Source organism: Bacillus rossius, chromosome 13 (assembly GCF_032445375.1).
Source record: "Bacillus rossius redtenbacheri isolate Brsri chromosome 13, Brsri_v3, whole genome shotgun sequence".
In the NCBI taxonomy this organism is placed as follows: domain Eukaryota; kingdom Metazoa; phylum Arthropoda; class Insecta; order Phasmatodea; family Bacillidae; genus Bacillus; species Bacillus rossius.
The window spans coordinates 34,933,627-34,956,387 of record NC_086340.1 but is presented as its reverse complement, the minus strand read 5'-3'; the positions used below and the strand labels follow the sequence as shown (position 1 = coordinate 34,956,387).

General features: G+C 35.4%; 1 protein-coding gene across 2 annotated transcripts in view; it reads right to left on the bottom strand.

Annotated features, from left to right (window-relative positions):
• Positions 1 to 20,098, bottom strand: part of LOC134538445 (rab3 GTPase-activating protein non-catalytic subunit) — a 154,922-nt gene extending 134,824 nt beyond the window's left edge. For both annotated transcript variants that reach the window (XM_063379772.1, XM_063379773.1), the window contains exon 1: positions 17,207 to 20,098. In XM_063379772.1, the coding sequence (XP_063235842.1) occupies positions 17,207 to 17,291 (85 nt within the window). In that variant the 5' untranslated portion in view covers positions 17,292 to 20,098. The remainder of the gene's footprint in view (positions 1 to 17,206) is intronic.
• Positions 20,099 to 22,761: the final 2,663 nt, after the last annotated feature.

The window sequence follows — 22,761 nt, the reverse complement described above, 5'->3', positions numbered from 1 at the left end:
ATAAACGTTGGTGTTTTAATTATAAAATTAACTTTTGGTTTAAATTATTTGTGAACATGTGATTTTACTTTACTTTTTTAAAAGTAAAAATAAATCTAGGTACGTAGTACTATGAATAAAATCAATGGACTGATACACCTAAATGTAGTTAATAATATTATATCATAAATTAATTCTAATAATTTATATTTGCAGAAAGCACAGTATGAACAATTTAATTATCTGTTATTTAAAAAAAACTAAAAAAAAATTGGACTGATGAGGATTCGAACCACATTCAAAATCACCACTCTACCGCTGCCATCGTGCCCTTCGCCACTATGCTACCGCAACTCCTACGAATGTAATAGGAGATGATGGGTAATATAGAATGCAACGTATTTTCATAACGTATTTTAAAATTTCCGATTACTTCTTTCTGTGGCAATTTCAGCTTAACAAATATATTCCATAGTAGTTTTACTATTATAAAGTTTCATTTGGCATACCATTACATTTGTTACATCCCTTAATGTTGACAATACAGACTATATACGGGGTTATATTGCAACACGTGGGTCCGCCATCTTGACGGCTCCAGCTCGTGGGTATAGCAGAAAAATAGAACACGTTCTATTACGGTTTTGGCTAAGACTTCGGTTATGAAAACTTTTATACCCAGAGCCAGACCCCTTGGAAGGGTGCTGAAATGTTACCCACACGGGAGCAGGCGCGCTAGCATAAAAATTACATGAAAACTGCTAAGGAAATGGGTGTCGTGTGGGGCAGGCTTAACCTAACCGCTGCAATTATCATTACGACCACCATCTTGTAAACTGTAATTTTTATGCTAGGAAATAGAGAAAAATTTTAATAAATAATGAAAAAAAAATAATTAATTAAATTTTAATAAAATCACTACCTTGAATTAAGACATCACCGTTGCACATTACTTTACGGTTGCCAAATTGGATTCTAGAAACATTGTTCTTTTCATTATGCCATCATATTGGATGTGTATGACATCATTGCGTGTTTCGTTATAATGGATTCTACATCGTTGCAATTTTCGCTATGGCCACAATCTTGAAAATCCATAATTTTTTTTGCTAGAAAATAGGGAAAAAATTTTAAATTTATAAAAAATAACAAAAATTTAAATAAAAATACTCTATCATCCTGGATTATGACAGCGCAGTCGTCACCTTCAAATTCAAAATAATTAAAGCAGAAAATTGGGAAAAATTCTGAATACATTTTTAAAAAACACTCATTAATTTACTGATTGAATCAATAGATTTCCATCAATGGTTCGATACTTGATCAATGCAAAAAAAAATTATTTTAGAAAGAAATACTTATTTGATAAATCATGTTCAAAATCCTAAAAGAGGCTTAAGTTCCTCATATATCAGCCTCCAGTAAGCCGATATCATCGCAAGCTTGTAAATCTGTATTTATTGACCCAGAAATTAGAAAAATTTCAAAATTCGTCAAAAATATCACTTATTAAAATAATGATTGACGCGATAGGTTTCCGTCCTTGGTTTGGTTCTCGATCAGTGATAAAGCTAACTAAAGCTTAAAATAAATTTTAAATTCTGTTTTCCAGTTACCTTTCATGAAGTTTATTAATCATTCACTATACGAAAAACCACATGAAATAAGATATCTGTCCAACGAATTACATATATCGTTACACTGCCTAACTTGTAAGTCTTTTTTTCAATGCATGAAATAAATTCCAACCAGTTCATGTACATAGGCCAAACATATTCGGACCACGACCAGGTCATGTACAATGTCAGACGTATATATCACAAACACAAAACTTTCTTCGTTGATAGCTAATATAAAATATTTCAAGCAGTCAAGAAAAAGTCTTCGAACTATCAATAAAATCAATTACAAGCAATTAGACCAACAGAAGAAAAGAATACACAGTACACACAATGGACATACAGTACACACAGTACATGCAAAAAAAAGCAATCTGAGCTATAAATAGACATGGAAACTGGAGACGAAAAAAATTGAAGAAATGTGAGGTGGATAATGATGAATATGTTAAAATGGGAATTCCAGTCAAAATACACAACACAGCAGGTGTTTTACATGTGGGCAAGAAAAACTTCTTTATAAATATTTGTTACAGTCATTAAAAATTAACTGTGTGTTGACATATGAACAAGCGCAAAAACTGGCAGAACTAGAGAGGAAATTATAGGATACTATATTTTATGGGACGATTTCCTTTAACACTAAGGAAGCCAGAAAACACAAGTATAAATAAGACTACAGGCTTTAATACAACTACCAATCAGCATTCGAAAAATACACAATTCCACCCGAACAAATTTACAATTTACATGAAAACTCTGTCACAACAGTTCAGCAAGGCCCCAAAAATAATAACTGGAACAGGAATGAAACAAAGTAGGGGAAACCGTATCATCGAAACAAGGAGAACTCATTACGTTTTGTGGCATCTTTTATAAATGCCACTGGGTCATTCTATGTGAAATCAACCAGTGCTCTGAACCTTACCATTTCAGATTTTGTTAATTTTTGTTATACTTGTATCCATGGAACAGTTGAAAAATACGAAATTTTTAAATTTTTTGGGTTAGTAGTTTTTGAGTAATAGCCATTCAAAAAAGTAAAAAATCATATTTTTTGCAATATTTGGAAACAGTAAAAATTTTATTACTTCAAAACTATTAGGTCTAGAGAGCTCAAACTTGTTCTATTCTCTTCAGTATTTAATGGGCTTTAACCTGATATATAACAAGGCTGTCATCCTTCAACTTCCATTTTTTTTTTTTAAACAATTAAAAAAATATTTTTGAAAATCTCAAAAACACCCCTTTTAATTTTTTTTTTGGAAAAATATATGTTTTTGTATACTAATAGGCTACCGCTATACCAAGTTTCAAAATAGACCAACAATGGACTCATTTCAAAAAAAAATATTGTCTTAATAGTGCTTAAGCCAAATTTGCTGATAAATGTCACCAAAGAGTGAGCATTTAATTAGAGCTGTAGCAAACCGTATGTATTCGTTACTGAGTAACGGGTGCGGCATCTAGTAACGAGTAACGAAACGTTACACACGAATGCATTTCGTTACTCGCATTTTTCGTATGTTTTACGCATGCGCGCGCTTATTCGTTACAAAGTTGTTTATTAAGAAAAGTATAATTTGGAAATTCGTCGTCCAAGTTTTTTACTGTTTATTAAAGGTATTGTGTGTGTAGACAAAGTTTGAGATTGGAACAGAAACAACGTAAGAAAGTATTTTTTACAAATTATAAATATGTATGTTTTTGTTTTTTATTATCACGTTTTTTCACGTTTTTTGTTCTTATCTTAAAAGAGATATTATAATAAAGCTGCTCTAATGAGATTTTATTGTTTCTTGGTTAACAAAAGCTGTTAATTATCAAATACTTTTAATTGTTTATATTCGATTTATTATTATTTACGCGACGTCATACTGTACGCGTACGAAATACGACTCGATTCGTTGCTGTTACATACATAGCATGTTATGCGGTATCTGAAGTAACGAGTAACGATACGAAAGTAACGAGTACTAATTGTTATAGTAACGAATACATACGGGTACACTTTTTTTAGTTACTTTTACACCTCTACTGAAGTGCCAAGGAGTTGGACGAAAAGGGGTAGGAGAAAATGCTGTGTCGTTGCGGGAAGTAGATAACACTTCTACGTGCGAGATACGTGGGTGGCCGAGCGGGCGGGCTGGTAGTATTGCATCACCGCGCGGAGAGCAGCGGAGAGCAGGAAGCGTTCCTCATGATGTATGATAAGATAAAGCGGTGAACGTGTAGCTTACGCTACATAGCATAAATTAACTACCGAAGGAAACAAAGAATTATAAACGAATTATATACGGTTTTTTGGTTAAAATAAAGATTTACGGTCATTGTAAACGACGTTATTGTGAATCGGCGACAACTTAAATTGAAACATGAGTACTCAAACATTAGCGACGTTAATCCGAAACGACGTAAATCGGTACGACGTAAATAGAGGACTTACTGTACATGAGTGCCTAACATTACTTAGCCCTGTTTGCCATAACTTTAAAATATTATCAAGGAGACTAACCTGTAATACAAATAAACAATATATGATTTTCAAAGAAATTTTAATAATATTGATGAATTTGAGGCAAAACAATAACATAACATTGGACTTATACTTGACAATGGCTAAAGTTCTCTGAGGCACAATGTGACTAGCAAAAATAAGAATGTTATTGAAACTGCAGGACTTTACGAAGGGCACCCGGCTCGACAAAAGTCCAATTCACGTTCAGTCTCTATTGTTGGTATCCTACACAACACGTAGATGCCGCCTATACATTAAATAAGAGTGGGGTTTGCTCCGGGCTAAAACTCTGTCGGTAGGCTACTTCTACCCCCAGGACCTCTGGGGGGACCGTGGACAGTTACTATTAGGAGGCACAGTCTCTGCGATAACGTCTCGTAGCAGGAATCACCGTGTAAGATGAGGGCAGTTTGCAGTTCAACAATGCGCTGGCGCCGACCCAAGGCGACCGCGCCTTACCTTGCGAATGCTGCGCTGGCTCCGCAGTCTCCAGACTGCGTGAAGGCTGTCCCAGGAAGTGCTTTGAGATGCACCAGTAGGCACCACACACTTTTAGTCACCAGAGCACTCACACAGGCAAAGTTCCGGCGCGCGCGAAGTCGTTTCCCGGACCGCGGACGCGTTGATGAATTCGATAATTACCGTCCCAAATGTTGATAATACCGAACGTTCAACTTCAAATCGCGATTCCGCAGCCCGGAATCGCGGGGTAGCGAAAATTTCTTAAGCGAAGCGATACGTGCTCCGACTCAGTGCAGCGGACCGACTCCCCGACAAATCGCCAGGAGGCTCTTTTATACCTCCGCCGAGCGTCCCCAGCGGCCTCTCCTATTGGCTCGTTTTTAAGTTCAGTCGGTTGCAGATTGCCGCTAATTCTCCTGGCGCTGGCGCGCATGCGCCGTCACAATAGCACTTCAAAAGTCGAATATTTACCATTGCCGCGGACCATTGTTGACTAGGTCCCTTCAAACACAGTTTATATTTAATTAAATAAGCCATATTGACAATATATATTTATATGTGGGCCGTGTATCGGTACATCCTCTTGATAAAAATCTTTAACAAGCTGTGCAGTATCTTCACTTAATGTTTTGCCAGGCTTTGGGTTCGGAGTTGAAAGAACTCCCTTTTCACATACTAATTTTTTTACAGTGCAAGCCATATAATTAGTGACACCAAACTCTTCTTCAATTTTTTTACATGTCCAACTTTTGAGTAACACAGATAAAATAGTCATTTTTTCACTTCGCTTAGTTGTTTGGGCAAAAAAAAATTTTCAATTGTTCAGTAATTTCAGACACTTTTTTTTTGTTTCCTTCTTTACTTTCTTTATTAGAAGAAATAATTTGTTTTCCAAGCTTGACACTATTTTTTCTAATTTTGTTTGTGGAGTAATTTTCTATAGCAAGTTTTTTTCTTTTTTATGGGAGTTTCACCAATAAGTTCCAGTGATTTATTTAAGTAATGTATCGATGCTCCTGAGTCAGTAAATGATTCATCATCAATGTCATCCATTTGACTCTTACCAGCTACATTACCATCCATCTGTTCTGATATTTTCAGTTCACTATACACTTTTTTCTTACATTTGTTACATATTTTCATACCCATTTTAATGTCTGTATTTAAAGATCACATACTATCTGTCACATTTCTCAGATATTTTTTCTCCAATTTCAGATGGTTTTCTTCCTTATATGGGTTACAACATTTAACATTATAAATACTCCAGTTATTTTTTTGATGTTTGTTTGCCATTTTTAGGAATTAATAAGAATAATTTAGCTTTATAACAAATGCTAATAATAGTTCACTCTAAATAAATAACAGTCTTGACACTTTGAAAGAAGTATGCACTCAAATAATTTACATTCAACACATTACAAATATGTAGACAACCATAAAGTTCACAATCCTACAACAACTGACTGGGATAAACAAGAGAGCCACAGAAATGTACAAGTTATGTTGGGAATCTTTTTCACAGTGAAAACAACATTTGCAAAAAAAATAATTATAAAGCTATTCTTACAAACACATTAAAACTTACAATTTGTATCTTAATAAAACATTTTGATGGCTTCAGTACAAAATGTATACATTCTGATTATTCAGTAATAAAACTTAGATTCTATTTGCATTTAAAAATCCTAATATTAAATGCTCACTCTTTGGTGACATTTATCAGCAAATTTGGCTTAAGCACTATTAAGACAGTATTTTTTTTTTAAATGAGTCCATTGTGACTTCAGTCGCTATGATATCATTGAGTTGGCCGGAGTTTTAAACGTGCCGTTAACTTTATCGTGATTAAATGTGTTTGTAGTAGGCCTACAGTATCAGCTCACTGCAATTTATGATTTTTTCTTCATAAGATGTCTTCCAAACGACTATATATGTTTTTATATTTCAATCAATAAAGGTAATAAAGCAGCTGGTTAAATAACCATTCTATAAAGCTGAGAAGTACTAGTTGGACTTGTTTCCCACGCTGTCGGTTGTCATTTGCTGATAGAATTGCCCGTTGTCACGTCTGTATGCCAGCGCTTCCGGCCGACCTTGGGCCGTGGCCGGCCGGTGGCATGAAACATGGCTCATTTTACGTCGTTTCTATTTACGTCGCGGTTTTCAGGAACGTAACCCCGACGTAAACCGAGGACTTACTGTATTGACAAATATCATCTACCATTCAGTCAGTCCTGTGTTTGTAAACAAACGAGGTGTTTGTTTACGTTTGGGTCACTCCAATCCCGCATAACAGTTGTCTGTCGTCATATTATTATTAGTGTGTGTTATATCTGCACAAGGATGACATAAGTAGAATTATGCCTGGTAAAAAAGATTGCATTACAATCAGGAACAAAGGATTGAAAATTCAAGTGCAAAAGCATTTAGTACCTATTAGCTAACTTGAATGAAATTTATCAAGCTTTTAAAGAAAAACATCAAACTCAACGAATTGGATTCTCAAAATTGTGTGAGTTAAGACCTAAAATTTGTATTTTAGCTGGTAAAATAGGAACTCACACAGTATGTGTGTGTACTGTGCATCAAAATGTCAAATTGATGATAGCTGGTTCAGGGATAAACAATTTTTATTTATATGGATCACCTCTTAAACCATATCACACTTTTCTAGCAAAAGTTATGTGTAACCCTCCAGCCCCTCATTGTTACATGAATGAATGCATCAAGTGTCCAGGGACAGCATACCTGAAAGAAGCATTGGCTGAGATATTTAAAAACGAGGTAATTGATGAGGTGACATACAAGCAATGGGTGACAGTAGACAGATGTATGATGGAAAAAGTTGTGAAAGAAATTGATGATTTCATAGAATATTTTATAGAAAGTCTCTTAAAACTGAAAACCCATTCATTTATTGCATTACAACAGAAAGATTGCTACTTAGAATATACGGAAAAATCTGGCGGAAGGTGAGGTTATCGTTAACTGTGACTTTGCAGAAAATTATTCATTTGTATTGCAGGACGAAGTACAATCATATCACTGGACGAGCAGCCAAGCCATACTGCACCCATTTATTGTATATTATAAGTGGCAAGAAAAACTACATGTGGAGTATGTGTTCATTTCAGAGTGTTTGCAACACAATACAATACATTCTATGCTTTTCAAAGAAAAATTATACAAATACTGAAAGATACACTACCATTTGAAGAAAAATCACTTTTCTGATGGCAGTGCTGCACAGTATAAAAATAGAAAGAATTTTTTAAACTAGTGCCTACACAAGAATGATTTAAAGTAGAAGCAGAATGGCAGTTCTTCGCTATATCACACGGCAAGAGTGCCTGCAACGGATTAGGTGGCACAGTTAAAAGACTAGCTTCCAAAGCTAGTTTACAAAGACCATACAATGACCAAATACTTATACCAAAGCAGCTTTTTGAGTTTGCCAATCACAATATTCCGGGTATAGACTTTGAATACTGCACAGCTGATGATTAGGATGCAGCTGAAAAGAAACTTTTTCCGAGATTCAACAATTCAAAAGCAATTGAAGGTACTCAAAAACTGCATACGTTTATACCGATTTCTGAAAATCGTCTTCTCACAAAGTCATTCTCATCAAGTGAACAAAGTGTGACAGAAATTGTAACAAAAGTTGATTACTTAACACCTACAGATTTACAGAAAATTGACTCTGGATATGTTACAGTAGTCTACAACAAATCATGGTGGCTTGCTTGTATTCTTCAAAAAAATGGTGAAAATGAATTTACAGTTAGCTTTTTACATCCTATGGGGCCATCTCCTTAATTTTTTTACCCCAAACCAAATGACATACTAACAGTACCCAGTAATTCTATTCTAGGAGTAGGAAATCCTGTGACAGCAACTGGAAGAGTACACGTTAAGTAAAACTGAAATTAGTGTGTCATCACATGCCTTAGAAATTTTTTTTAAGATATCAAGATTGAGTAAAAGTATAAAACAAAATTAAATAAACTTGCTATATTACTTTACTAATACAATTTGTGACATTTACTTTCTAGTAATTATGACAACTTAACAATTATTTGCGAAATAATTCAAATACTCTTTCATCCTGAAAATTGGTAAGTAAACAGCATATATATAAATCCAGTGTCCTGATGTTTGTTTCCAGTGAACTCTTCACCAAGTGAACCCGATTTCGATGAAAATTGGCATTTATGTGTAATTTTTTCCAACTTGAGAGATAGGATGGTTTTTATTTCGATTAATGGTCTTAATAATTTATAATTAATAATAAACTGATTATCAATGTTGATTGGTGTTATTAATCGTAAGTTTCATAAGTCTCAAACAGATGGCGCCTTAAATCAGTTTTTTACTGACAACTGTTATACTGTCTGACATAAATATCTCATAGATGGCGCTACGTTTCAATTTAAATTTTATTTTTCTCCATGTTGTGCACATTTTCGTTGATCAATGTACTACGTAATCTCACTTTTTTGTATTATTTTTGATTTTTTTTCTCACGTGTTTACAATTATTGATATCTATATTCAGCTGTCAATCTACAGATATAATAAAAAAAACAAATAATATTAGCTAGAGAATCAGAGTTCATCAAATTTGTAAGTATTAATGAATTGATTTACTATAGTTAGAACTAATCAGAATATTTATTAATAAAATGAACTGTGATTTATTATAAGTAAAGTTAATCAGAGTATTTAATAATAAAATAGAATTGAAAACGTTATGTTAATCTGTGTTAATTTTTTTCTTTTAAATCCTTTCTAAATCACTCAGCCACAGCAACGCATGGCCGGGTCTGCTAGTGTAAGTATATCTTAGATATGTATAAAAAGCTTTTATGCTTTTTTCTTCAGTTATGCATTTATTTTTTAGAAATATTGCAGTGGCTGATATTACAAACACATTAAAATTTTTAAATATTAAATCAATAAGCAACATTTTTCCTTTATTAGTTCAATAAGTATACATTCGATTATTCAGTTATATAACTTTGATTTAATTCGTATTTAAAAAAAATTAAATTTAAATTCTCACTCTTGGGCAACATTTATCAGTAAATTTTGGCTTAAGCACTATTAAGTCTTTATTTATTTTTACACAAGTCCATTGTTGGTCCATTATGAAACTTGGTATAGAGGTAGCCTATTAGTATACAAAAAAACATATATTTTTCCAAAAAAATTAAAAGGTGTGTTTTTGAGATTTTCAAAAATATTTTTTCATTTGTTTGGAAAAAAAAAAATGGAAGTTCAAGGATGACAGCCTTGTTATATATCAGGTTAAAGCCCATTAAATACAAAGAGAATAAAACAGGTTTGAGCTCTCTAGACCTAATAGTTTTGAAGTTATATATTTTTTACTGTATCCAAATATTGAAAAAAATGTGTATTTTTTTTTTAATTTTTGAATGGCTATTACTCAAAAACTATTACTCCAAAAAATTTAAAATTTTGTATTTATCAACTGTCCCATGGCTACAACATGTGTACCAAAAATCATTCAAATCTAAAGGGGTAAGGTCCAAATTAATTTTTTTATTGGTTGATTTCACATGGAATGACCCCACTGTCTTCATTTTTCTTCGATCAAAGTGTAGCATGTGTGCTACAGCCTCTACCTTTGATAATGTTTAGGTTGGCAGAATTGGTAAACTTATTTTATTAACCTTTTCGGATGCCCTGGTAATAAGAGTTATTTTGGATATGTTTGTTATATTTTGTTTTAAAAAAGGAATTGTAATTCTTGTTCAGTCTTATTATTTTTAATTTTAAGATTTTAAGTTATTAAATTGGTCTGGAACGTTCAAGGACACTACCGAATATTTTGGTAATCGCGGCGCTAGGCGGCGCGCAGGTGAACAGCTGAATGTGTGACGTCAGGGGAGGCGGCGAACGGCAGTCGCCTGGTGGCCCGGGCGGGCACGGACGTGAGTAAAACGCGGGTTGGCCATGGTGAAGGTGCCACGTCGAAGTGACTTGCCGGTCGAACATCTGAATACGAGTTTTCCTTTTTGAATATGAACGGGGTTCATATATATATAATTAGGAACGCGTTGGTACGATGAAAAGCGAGTGGTTGGCGTGTGTGAATGTCGCGAGGATTTTCCAAGGATGAATTAAGTGCGCCAAGACTCCAAGACGGTATGGCGAAGGATTCGTCATATCCGTACAATCACCCGCAGCAAAGGTAACGTGTTATGGCAAGGGACATCACGAAGTCAAAAAAGCAAGTAAGTGCCAGCAGTGCCACCGCCCCGTTGACCCCTTTGACCCCTGGTGCGAAACTAACTTGTGGATTTTTGGGAATTAAATTAACGGACCAATAACTTTCAAACTGGGATTTTACGTTCAGCCTGTTCATCCAATCCCTGCCAGACGTGGAAGAAAAAAGACGTCGACCGTTAGAAAATGACATAACTGAGAAGGGCTTGTTAACCCATAATTTGTAATTAGCTAAATTACTGATATATTGATTTGGATGCTAATGTGGGTCAATTTTTTGTTAGATTTCATTCTGTTAATTGGTATTTACAGTAGTGCTACGCCCGGTGCGTATCTATATGTGTTATTTATTAATATGTTCTTATATATTTTTAATGCATTTTTGGTAATTACCTTTAAATTACGGATCTCCGAAGTATACGATCAAATTATACTTTTTTGGGGGGAATTGTTAAAGTATTTTTATTTAGTTTTATTATATAGAAATTTTTTTATAAGTAGTAATAGGGTATGTATTTTATGATGGATGCGCCGATTTGTGATGAAACGATTTCATGGTATATTTATATATATTATTATTAAATTTTGCAATATACATTTTGCGTCTTTTTTAACTTGCTGCCTCCTCTCACTGTTCGTAATCTTATTAGTATTTTTTAAGCCTGCCATTAGTTTGGGGTTAATATTTTTTCGGGGTTTACCTGCACTCGCGGTACGGGGCAATATAGGAGTTTTTACTGTGTCGCGGGTTGCGGAAGTTGTTTGGTTTGGCCGTAGTTTAGGGCCAAACTTTACAAAAGTATAAATCTATTTTTTTTAGATGCCCCAAGCGGTAGCCTAGGTTTAGCAAATAAATCAGGGTCAGGTTGGATGACAGCAGCCTTATTTTTGGAAGTTGACAAGCATGTTCAACACTTCCAAATGTACTACTATAAATGAGCCATTATTAATTTCGTTGGACAATCACGAAAGCCATACAAGTCTTGAAACTGTACTTTTCTGCAGGGAGAATGGAATTATTTTTGTCACTTTCCCTTCTCACTGCACACATCGACTACAACCACTTGATGTATGTGTGTATGGACCAGTTAAGAGTTATCTGAAAAATTGCTTTCAATGACTGGCTATCTGCTGATCCTAGCAAACGAATGCCTATATATGAAATAGCAGGGTTAAAAGAAAAAGCATATAAGAAGACTTTCTCAATAGAGAATATTTGCTCTGGGTTCAAAAAGTGTGGTATTGTCTCCATCTTGACAGGAATGTCTTCACAGAAGATGACATTGCTTCCTGCCAGAGGGCCTACTGCAGTAGAATCAACGGTGCATGAGCAGGAGAATCCAGAAATCAATATACTACAAGATCCAATTCCAAGTACGAGCTGAAACAATTTGACATTACCACTTTCCTCAGAAGTAATCCAGCCATATCCCTCAGCTCAGGAAAAAAATCCATCAAACATGAATAGAAACCAGGAAAATGAAGATTTCTAACTGAAACTCCTGAAAAAAAAAAATTAAAACTGAAGAACAAGAATGAACTACGAAGGAAACAAAAAAAATTGTTCAGGAAACCAAAAAAAGTCTAGAATGCAGGGAAAAGAAGTTCCACGGTTAACGATGACTCAGGTGATTCATGTAGCATTAACAGCATTACTTGTGAAGAAGAATCAGATGCTGTTAGTGAATTTGACAATGATGCTTCAGATGAAGAATTCATTCCACTACTTAATGATCCTACTACTGGAATATCCAACACTAAGTAATGAGGGAAATTATTTAGTAGTAAAATACTGTACAAAAAAATCTGTAAAATTTTATGTTAGTGAGGTTGAAAAAGTTATTGATAGGCAATATTAAGTGAATTTTTTGTGAAAAAAAGGTAATGGATTCGTCTATCCCATTGTGGTAGATAAAGACTTAATCAACACTAAACAGATTGAACTGAAATTTCTGAAACCAAAAGTAATAACACTACAGCACATGCTAATTCAATCAAAATGTCGATATTGATTTGCATTTCTATAATATCTTGTGAAACCCAAGTGACAGTGTTAAAAACAATTTTACGATCAATTATATGCTGTAACTTTTTAGTGTTATGCAAGTTCTCATAATTTTCCTCACACTCTTTTAGTTTTTTTAGAACTTTTTTAGATTAGTTATTATTGCCTTTGCAAGTGTTTTAGTCAAAATAAATGTGATCATTATTATTTTTTTTTTTAGTACATTGAACAATAAATATTAGACTATGTAGCCCAATAATTATTATTAATCACTTTATTGTGTGTCAGGGAACACTAGGGCATTTACAGTATGTGCAGAAACATGTATATGTATGTGCCTTCAATTAAAACATTTCAACCCATATATTTATTTCAATTTGTAGCCCAATATCCATGAAATATTATCCTATAATATTGTGCGATTTCACTAAGTAGTATAGACTTCATTACAGTAAATGCTCCAACTTTCCAAATGTGCCCCACTCTCCCCTAAAATTTGTGAACTTTCGTTACATTAGTAGAGACAAAAACGATTATATGATGATTTTCTATTAAAAAAAACATAGTACTTAAAGCATGTCAATACAACATATGTACATAACACTAAAAAATCAGTTGATACACCATTTTGCACCAAAATTGAACTAAAAAGATGAAATCAATCAGCCTTTTAACAAAAAACAACTCAAATTACAAAAATTTTATGTTTTATCATGGTAAAATCATTGAATGGAATTTATATAGCATTAATTTTGTACTAAAATGTATGACCTAAATTGATTGCAAAAAAAATATTATATTGTTTGATCTTGAATAACTTACATCAGTACACCGTTTTTACATTAATGAGGGCACATAATTTATTACTGATGATTTCACTGTATAAGTGCATTAGGTGTCAATCAATTCTGGTAAAATAAGTATTAAGGATAATTTGTTTAATATTAGTTGAATAATAATAATTTTTTATGCATAAAGAAAGTGTATTAAATAAAAACAATAACACAGAAATCTGTCATTTTAAAAACTAAACTGTCATGGAAATAAAACCATAAAATCCTATCCCTTTACATTAGATGTGTACCTTTGCCCACGAGACTACGGCATTTTGTCTGGTGAAACAAATGTCACTGAGAGATAGACACCCAACAGAAAGACCACATTATTATGGAGCAAGGAGGCAGTGTGTCAATCACCGGAATCACATTCCAAAGGATATGAATTTAAATGACAGTCCGGCAATCATGGTTTTCCAGTCACGCCAGACAAATGGTTCAAAACAACGGACAGTGGGCAATTCCTGTTCTGATTTCCCTTATCTGCATCACAGAGCGCTGCTATCTATAACGAACTCAATCTTGTACGAGACCAGGCTAAACACCACGTAGTTATATTCAACAATGATCAACCTCCCGCCCCTCCCTGAAATCTTGGTGAGTTCAAGACTCTGAAACTTAATCGGTCATCCCCAAGGTTGGGGCTACGGCTGTTGATTGGTCAGATCACACACTTCCAGCCAATGGTCCGCAGGTTCGGTTCCCCACGGGGTCGAACCAGGATTTTTTCCAAGTGGGAAACATTGTGGAAGTTGACATGTGCTCTGTTGGCATCTTATCAGTTTATACCTATTATCTCTAATGTTGACTAGAAGTTCAGATCAATCCATTTCCTTTCACTCTCCCAGCCTGGGCATATCACCAGCCTGGGCATAACACCAGCTGCAGTACTGCATCTATAAATGTGAGTGAGAAAAATATCTGAAAAAAATTTAACCACCTATTTTTCTGGAAAATTTTCCTTTTTTCCATTTCCAACATAGATGAACACAACTGAAGATAGATTGATAGGCCTTCTCGTTAAACAATAATTTATTATCTGTAGATTGGGAGGTACTGTTTAAAAACATTTTTTTTTGTTCCTATCAGTTGGTAGAGGATAGCATTCTCAAATGTCACATGAGCCCTTGTATGGTAAAGAAAGATTAAAAGTATGTTTTATTAGGTTCCATTTGTATAAAAATGTTAATATAATTGGTGTTTTTCCTGTGAAAGTACATCCCTGAAAATTTTCTGGTTTTGCAGAAACTTTTACAGTAAATAATCTGAACATTTCCCAAAACTTACTTTTCCAGAAAACTAACATCTCTAACTGTATCAACGACTAATATTAGATTTCCAATCCCAATTTCCCTGGAGCTTCAAACATTCTAAATTATTAGATCTGTACATCTCAAGTTACTAATTAAGTGTCATCAAATTTATTTTATACCATTCACAAACCATCCAAAAATTGCCATATAGCTGTGGCTCATTTCAGTGAGACTAGTTGTAAAGACTAACAACATTGCCATCACTATCTGGAGCCGAGACACTACTCAGCCCAAAAGAATAAAAAGAAAAACTTATAATATGATTGAACTTGAGTTCTTTAAATAGTGCTTTTGACTCTCTGTCGCCATTCCTTCTGCTTTCACCCTTGTGCCCATCCACTAGAGGCAAGTGCTTATATTCCTCTCGGCTACACTTGACGGTCTACGGTCTACAAGTTTTGTTTCCACGGGATGGTAAGACAATGATTCCCAGATCGACAACGAAGGTTCTAGAAGAACGGCACATCCATCTCTCTGGCGTCCTGTGGCAGAGCACGAGACAAATCAGGGTAATATTATTATGTCACACCTTCCCCAGAAATTAATAATAAAATTCTGAAAATACTTTTTTTGAACACAAAAGACATTCCTCTATCAACCCTGACAACAGCACCTATAAATTTCTACTCATTTCTGAGAAATCAGCATTTATAGCTAACATTAAAATACCTATGCATCGATGTAACCAATGCCATTTTTTAATGTATAGATGGAGAATCACAGAATCAGTAAACCTAACGTTCACAACATTCAGTTCCAAGGCTGCGTTTTTGAGAATGGTAGTTAGCTCAATTAAAAATACTTTAAAATATTGTGGACGGTTGGTTAGGTAGTATAGATACATTAAATATACTGTAAAATATTTTTCATAGCTGCTTAGGAATTGCAAGGTTGCGTGACAAGCAGTTCACACAAGACAACTCAGAGGTCTGAACAGTTCCGAAGTTTACCGAAGTTGATGTCCATATCATCTTTCACAGACTTAAGTGATGGAGAAATTAAAGAATAGTTGAGCTGCATTTAAAATACTTAAAAAAAAAGTGTACATGGTTGATTAGGTTAGGTTAGCTACATTAAAAATACTATAAAATTTTGAGAACAGTAGCAGTGTTGAAAATGAAAATGTAAGTGCCATTTTATGCTTCTTTTTTTTTTTTTTTTCAGGAAACGAAACATCAAATGAGGAGTATAAATTCACTAACACTGACTTATTTGGTTGTATTATTAAAAAATTTGTGGTACCTACTTTCGGTTCATGTTCACTTTTGCATCTTCAGTAGATCCATCTCTTCCTGGGGAAATGGCAATATGGTGAAATATGGCACTTACCTGCTTTACAATGTCAGTGCCTCAGTTGTAAAGTCACGTTAGCTACATCTTAAATTGGTTATTCCTAAGCAACCATTAAAAATAGTTTAAAGTATTTTTAATATAGCTTTACTAAACTAACAAAACATCCACAATTTTTCAAAGAACTTTTAAGGTAGCTAACCTAAACTAATCAACCATTCTCACAATTTTACTAAAGTTCTCCAAAATATAAACATACAGACCCACATCAATACACACATGTTGTAAAGTAAAATATTAACAATGGTATCTCAGAAACTAGTACATACAAATATATAAATGCTGTTTTCAGGGTGATTACAGCAATATCTCTAGTAATTAAAAAAAATGATTTTTGGCATTTTATTATTAATTTCCGGAAAATACGCGACCTAAGATTTGAAACTGTTGACAGTGGCCAAACAGACGTGACAAATCAGGTTGCATGGCCAGCTAGACAGTAGCCGTAGCCACCAATGCATGGGCCTCACCATCCATTAAACCCAACACCTCCAGGTTTATTTCGTTAGCCCCATCCTAAACTGGAGATTTAATCTGCATCATGAATTCCTTAAAAATGTATTTTTATATAGTTTGAGCAACTCCTCACATGTCATACCTCCTTCTGCCCTTTAATATGTTTTACATCCAAATAGACTAGCGACTATGTACATTAGTAGAATTTTAGAATTTTTGCAGCGCGGCGTTACACTTGCTGGGAATTATTTAGTTTTCCAGCATTATCAAGAAAACATTTGCAAAAAAAAAAAAATCAAATTTATTAATTTTTCTATCAATTAACAGAAAACCCAATATATTCCACAATTAACAGCATTAAGTAGTGCCTTCACACTAAACTCTGAATATTAAATAACATAAAAATTAAATTACCTGAATTATGATCCCCTGTAAATAAATATGTTTTCAAACTGTCAATATCATACAAATCTGCAAATGCTTGAATATTGCAGGACATCACGAATATTTACTATACGATTTATTATTTTTAACGAACTTCATTGCATTTACAAACAAAACAAAATTCACAGCCTCTTCGATAATACAATTAAATAAAGCAAAAGCTCAAAAGTCACAATTAGTTACTCCTTCTGCTAACCTGACAGACTTATCAAAACAACACAACATCTTCCGATTAAATAAAAAAAAAACCTAGAGTTATCGAACTGTTCCGAAATTCAATGTTACTAACTACAGATTTCTTCGTTATTAATTTTTACATGATTTATTTTATTTATTATTTCTTTTATATTTGGGTGCCATAGATATTACTTGAGATAGTCTCAAGTAATCGCAAACAAAGACAGTCTTGACGGAGACAATCTTATAATAATCCTGTATTTCTTATTTCTGAGAGTTCATTCTCCTGTATCATAGTCGTTGTTCAGAACACCATCGCATAAGATTGTTTCATAGTCACAAAGATTTTATGAAACACGAATAGGACCGTTTTTGTCAAGACCATGGCAGACATGTCCCATGCATTTGGTTGTTTAGATCGCAATGTGGAAAATGGCTGATTCTCGTCAACCTTGTATATTTTAACTTACATATATTCTGTGTGAAGTGCTGAATCATTTTTATTTGTTGTAATGAGTTTAGTGTTTGCTTGTGACTGGTAGATACATTTTCAAATGCAAAGCAGACATGTTTATTTACATATCGATTACAGGACGAAACTACGACGGATGTGGAAGAAAATGAATTCAATCATGGTCGATAATGTACATATCACCATCAGAAAAATTAAATCTACCTTCCTGACAGAATTAATTTGAAATAATAATAAAAACAATTGGCATTACACTATTGATAATACAGTTCTTCCTCACAAATTCCTGAACATCGGTAGTGTAAAAGAGACTTTAATTTCGGACAAAGGAGTAAAGGTAAAACTGTAGCTGTAGTGAAAATCTCGTCACTGACAAAACTTTTGTTTAATAACAGGTTTAGAATATAAATATAGCTTTAAGAAAAATTGTATTAACAGTTTTTGTTTGTTTATCTAAATGTATAATATATTTGAATTGAAGGCACTTTCGTTGCCTGATTATGTTTAGAATAAATATTGAATAGAAAATGATATCAGGGGGGCGGGATTCAACCTTGTAGCTGCATGCATGAATGTGTCGTTAGCTTAAACTACCTGGGCTGTTCAGGCCACCCAGGATGCCTTGAAATAAAAGGAAAATGACTGAGAAAACACTGTACTTTATTACTGCTTGATAGACTTACTTATTCAACTCCTGGCCGAGTCTGTCGTCAGACCGTCACTCCACGATCGGTTAAACACATTGCTGTTGCGCGCGAACAGGTTAGGATGCAATCACGTGTGTATAAAGTTCTATCCTGAGGCCTGCACTGACAAAACTTAGGCTGTGGCGAATTACTGCAGAACTGATAGGTTGCAACTATATTCATATTGTAATTGAAGTTAAAAATAAAATGGCAAAAGTATATGATCAAAAGTTCTTAAACATGAGTGCAATCTAACCACCTACAATACAAATGTTTCAGGTTTTTCATAAGCACGGCTAGATGAAAAATTGCCGTCACCCGACCTCTGTGAAAGGTCCGGGGGGTACCTGACGGGTGCTACGGGCGTCGCGATGCTCTTGTTGTCCGGAGGGTCGCCAGGCTAGTGGGCTGCTAGGCCGTTGGTGTGGGGTCGTGGGTACTCTGCCCCCGCGTGCCCCGCCAGGTACACGGCTTGAATGTAACCTGAATGATTCTACCTTGACTGTAAAGGCCGCTCGGCCGTGTGGAGGACGGGGAATTACGGAAAATGATATACGAGTTGGCGAGAATACATTTAATTTGGGAGTTTCACCGGGGGTCCATGTTGGTACACGGTACACTCTACAAGTCCGCTCCGCGGTTCAGTCCCGCTACAAAAATTCTCACCAACACTAAACACAACACTACATGACAATGGTTACCGCGGCAATCTCGCGGGACGTGGGTCGATGCTCGCTGGAGACTGCCAGCGCCAAAAGTTAACGGGTGTTGGTGGGGGGGGGGGAGTGGTCGATGAGCGGGCTCCTAAGTTCGGTGAAACTCTTACGTGAGTGATACGATCTGCAGCGCGGTATCACGATGAAGACGGTCGGGATAGGCCCGGTTCCGTAAAATACGCGCCGAGTCGACGTGGGCAGCTATGAATTAATAAGAGGTTTAAATTTAAAGATTTAGTACAGAATAAAATAATCAAAGAAAGAAAACTTGGACGCTGCCCAGGGACACACGTCTGTTCCCGGCGCGGAGTGGTTGGAGACTGCCGACATGGCCGCCTCGCAAGGAAGAGAAACTTTTTCTTCTTTGTGAGTCGGCGTCAAAAAACTTATATTAATTGAATTTACTCTATGACCAGTTAAAACATGTTCCAGGTGCCCAATAAAAATGTAGCACCTGGTAATTGGGCGCTTAAGGCTTAACAATGGTTTTAATGTATTTAATTATTTAAATTGTGACATCAAGTTGGCGACTGTAAATTTACTAACATATTGTCCCACTGTGAATTGTTTTAGAGGGATTTCTCCTATTCTGACTTGCTCATAGTCACGGGCATTTTAATTAAGGCCAGTGGGCGCGGTGACTGTTAATGAGGATTGTTGTCTATTGGGGTCACGCCCGAGGCGCTCGCCTGACTCAATCCAGCTGGGCAAGGGGCGCGCTCCGAAAACGGGATACGGTACTGGCGGTGCGGAGCACGGGCTTAAAGGCCATGGTCGGTACGACGTCAACATATAAGGTAAGTTGGTGTAACTGGGCCCATGGGGTAACTGGGCCATCCCCTCCCAGATTTTCCCTGAACATATAAGAGGGAAATTGAACTCTGTTGTGGCAACACTGGTAAGCAGAAGTATACAAAACAACAGCCATTTGGTCTCCAGCTTGATTGAAGAATGTTTTATGGCTGCTAATGTTTTTTGTATTTGTGATCGCAAAACATGTCTCTACAAAGGTGAATTCAAAAATTTTTGGTAAGTATTTTTTTATCTCGTGAAAATCGAATGTAAGAAATTTTAGCTCAGTTAATGTCAAAATAACATTCCGTATAGTGTTTTAACCTATCGTGCATTTTATAGGTCTGTGGAGTGTTATGACCCAGTTGCCCCATCATATTTAGTGATTTGGGGTAACTGGGCCATACATTCAGGGAAACTGGGTCCATGTATGGCCCAGTTACCCCACACTGAACCACTTATGCTTATATTAAATAAGTTGCTACTAACCTAACCTAATATAAGTAACTATACTATTTATGTTATTTTAATAAGTTGCAATTAAGTTAATCAAGATGAAGGCCTGCTTAGGTAGAATTTTGTTGGAGAAATTTATTCTTTTAAAGCTTGTAAAAATTTAAGAAAAAAAAAGAGTTTTTTCTTACAACTCATCCAAGAACTAAATTATAACTTAATAAGTTACTTTTTATGTTATAGACCATGGTAAGGAAGTACTACCGGAGAACAACCAAGGGTGCAGACCAAGAAAATTCATACTCCCGAGAGGTTTTAGAGTTGGCGCTTGCAGATGTGAGGAATGGAAACCGCACACAAAGAGAAGCAGCGACATTTCATGGCATTCCAAGAAGTACACTGCGTCACTACATCCATGGTTCGAGAGGTTCAGGGTCTATTTCGAGAGATGGGTTTGGGGGTGGTGGAAAACTTTCAATTCCACATGTGTATGAGGTTCAACTTGCAGATTGCCTAAGAGTGTTAGAAAAATGGGGATTTGGACTGTCAAGAGATGAAGTCATGGACATGGTGCAATCATTTGTTCAACAAAACAACATAAAAACCAGATTTAAAGAGGGTAGGCCAGGTCCGGATTGGTTCATTGCTTTTAAGAAAAGGCATAACCTATCAATAAAAAAACCACAAGGAGTAGAATATGTCCGCATGTCTCAAGAAAACCCATTTGTAATCAATGGATTGTTTGATTTGCTTCAGAAAACAATTGAAGAGAATGTTTTGATCAACAAACCACACTTGATATTTAACTGCGATGAAACAGGGTTTGGACACGACCCAAGCAAAACCAAAGTTGTAGGTGGCAAAGGTGTAAAGTGCACTAGAACAATAAGCTCTGCTGGGCGTGAAAATACCACTGTTCTTGCATGTTGTTCTGCTGCAGGAGACAAGCTTCCTCTCCTTTGTGTCTTCAAAGGGAAGAATGTAATGGAAAGCTGGATTGACACAAACTCTGATGCCCGTACTGGTTATGCAGCTTCAAAAAGTGGGTGGATGGATGGAGAGATTTTTTTAAACTGGTTTAAAAAAGTGTTTCTGCCCAACATACCAGAAGAACGGCCTGTTCTTCTTATCCTTGATGGGCACAAGAGTCATGTAAGTCTCCCTATGATTTTAAAGGCAGTGGAACATCAGGTAGTGCTCGTAAAATTGCCACCTCACACGACACACGTCACTCAGCCCATGGATGTTGGAGTATTCAAAGGTTTGAAATCAGATTGGGATAAGAAGCTGACCAAGTGGCAGAGACAAAATCCTTGGAAAAAAATTCCTAAACAGGAATTTGTAAATATTTTGACATCTACATTTTATGATGTTAACAAACAGAATATCACAAATGCCTTTAAAGCATCTGGAATTTATGATGAAGAGACAGGGGGCCCAAACAGGCAAGAAGCAATAAAAAAGTGCAAATTCAAACCTTGTGAAGTACAGGCTTACAACAAAGCACAGCTCAAAAAGGTTGCAGATGCCAACGAAATTCATGATGACCAGACAGATGCTGACAAGATCCCTGATGCCCACACGGATACGGAACACACTCCTTATGACTCGGCTGATGTTGGAAAGACTCCTGATGCCCAGGCAGATGCCGACAAGATTACTGATGCAGACAACAGTACTCATGACCATCCTGATACAGACAAGACTCCTGATGGCCAGGCAGGTGCCAACAATACGCCTAATGCTCATAGAGTATCTGACAAGAGCTCTGATGTTGAGATGCCCAACAATGTAAATGTAAAACGAAGTTTTGAAGACATCATTGTCGAAATTTTCCACAAAAACAAAACTCGAGAAGATTCTGGCAAGGAATCTGTCAAGCCAAAAAGGAAAAAAGTAAGCTCGGGAGCTGAAATTATGACTGCATCTGAGTACATAGAAAAAAGACAGGAAGAAAAGAGATTGGAAGATTTGGCTTTACAGCAAAAAAATACAAAAATAGAAGAAAAGCTCCTTAAACAAAAGAATAACATTGTGAAGAAAAAACTCAAAGACAAACTGGAAAGTAAAAACAAAAAGGGAAGCAGCAAATTGAAGATGCAATGCGAGGAAAAAAATCAGAAAAAGAAAAGAAAGATTGTATCTAAGCCACTGACTTCAGTAGATTTAGAAAACCCATTACCTTCAACTTCTGGCCTCTGTAAGTTTAAAAAGGCGAGACCTTCAAGT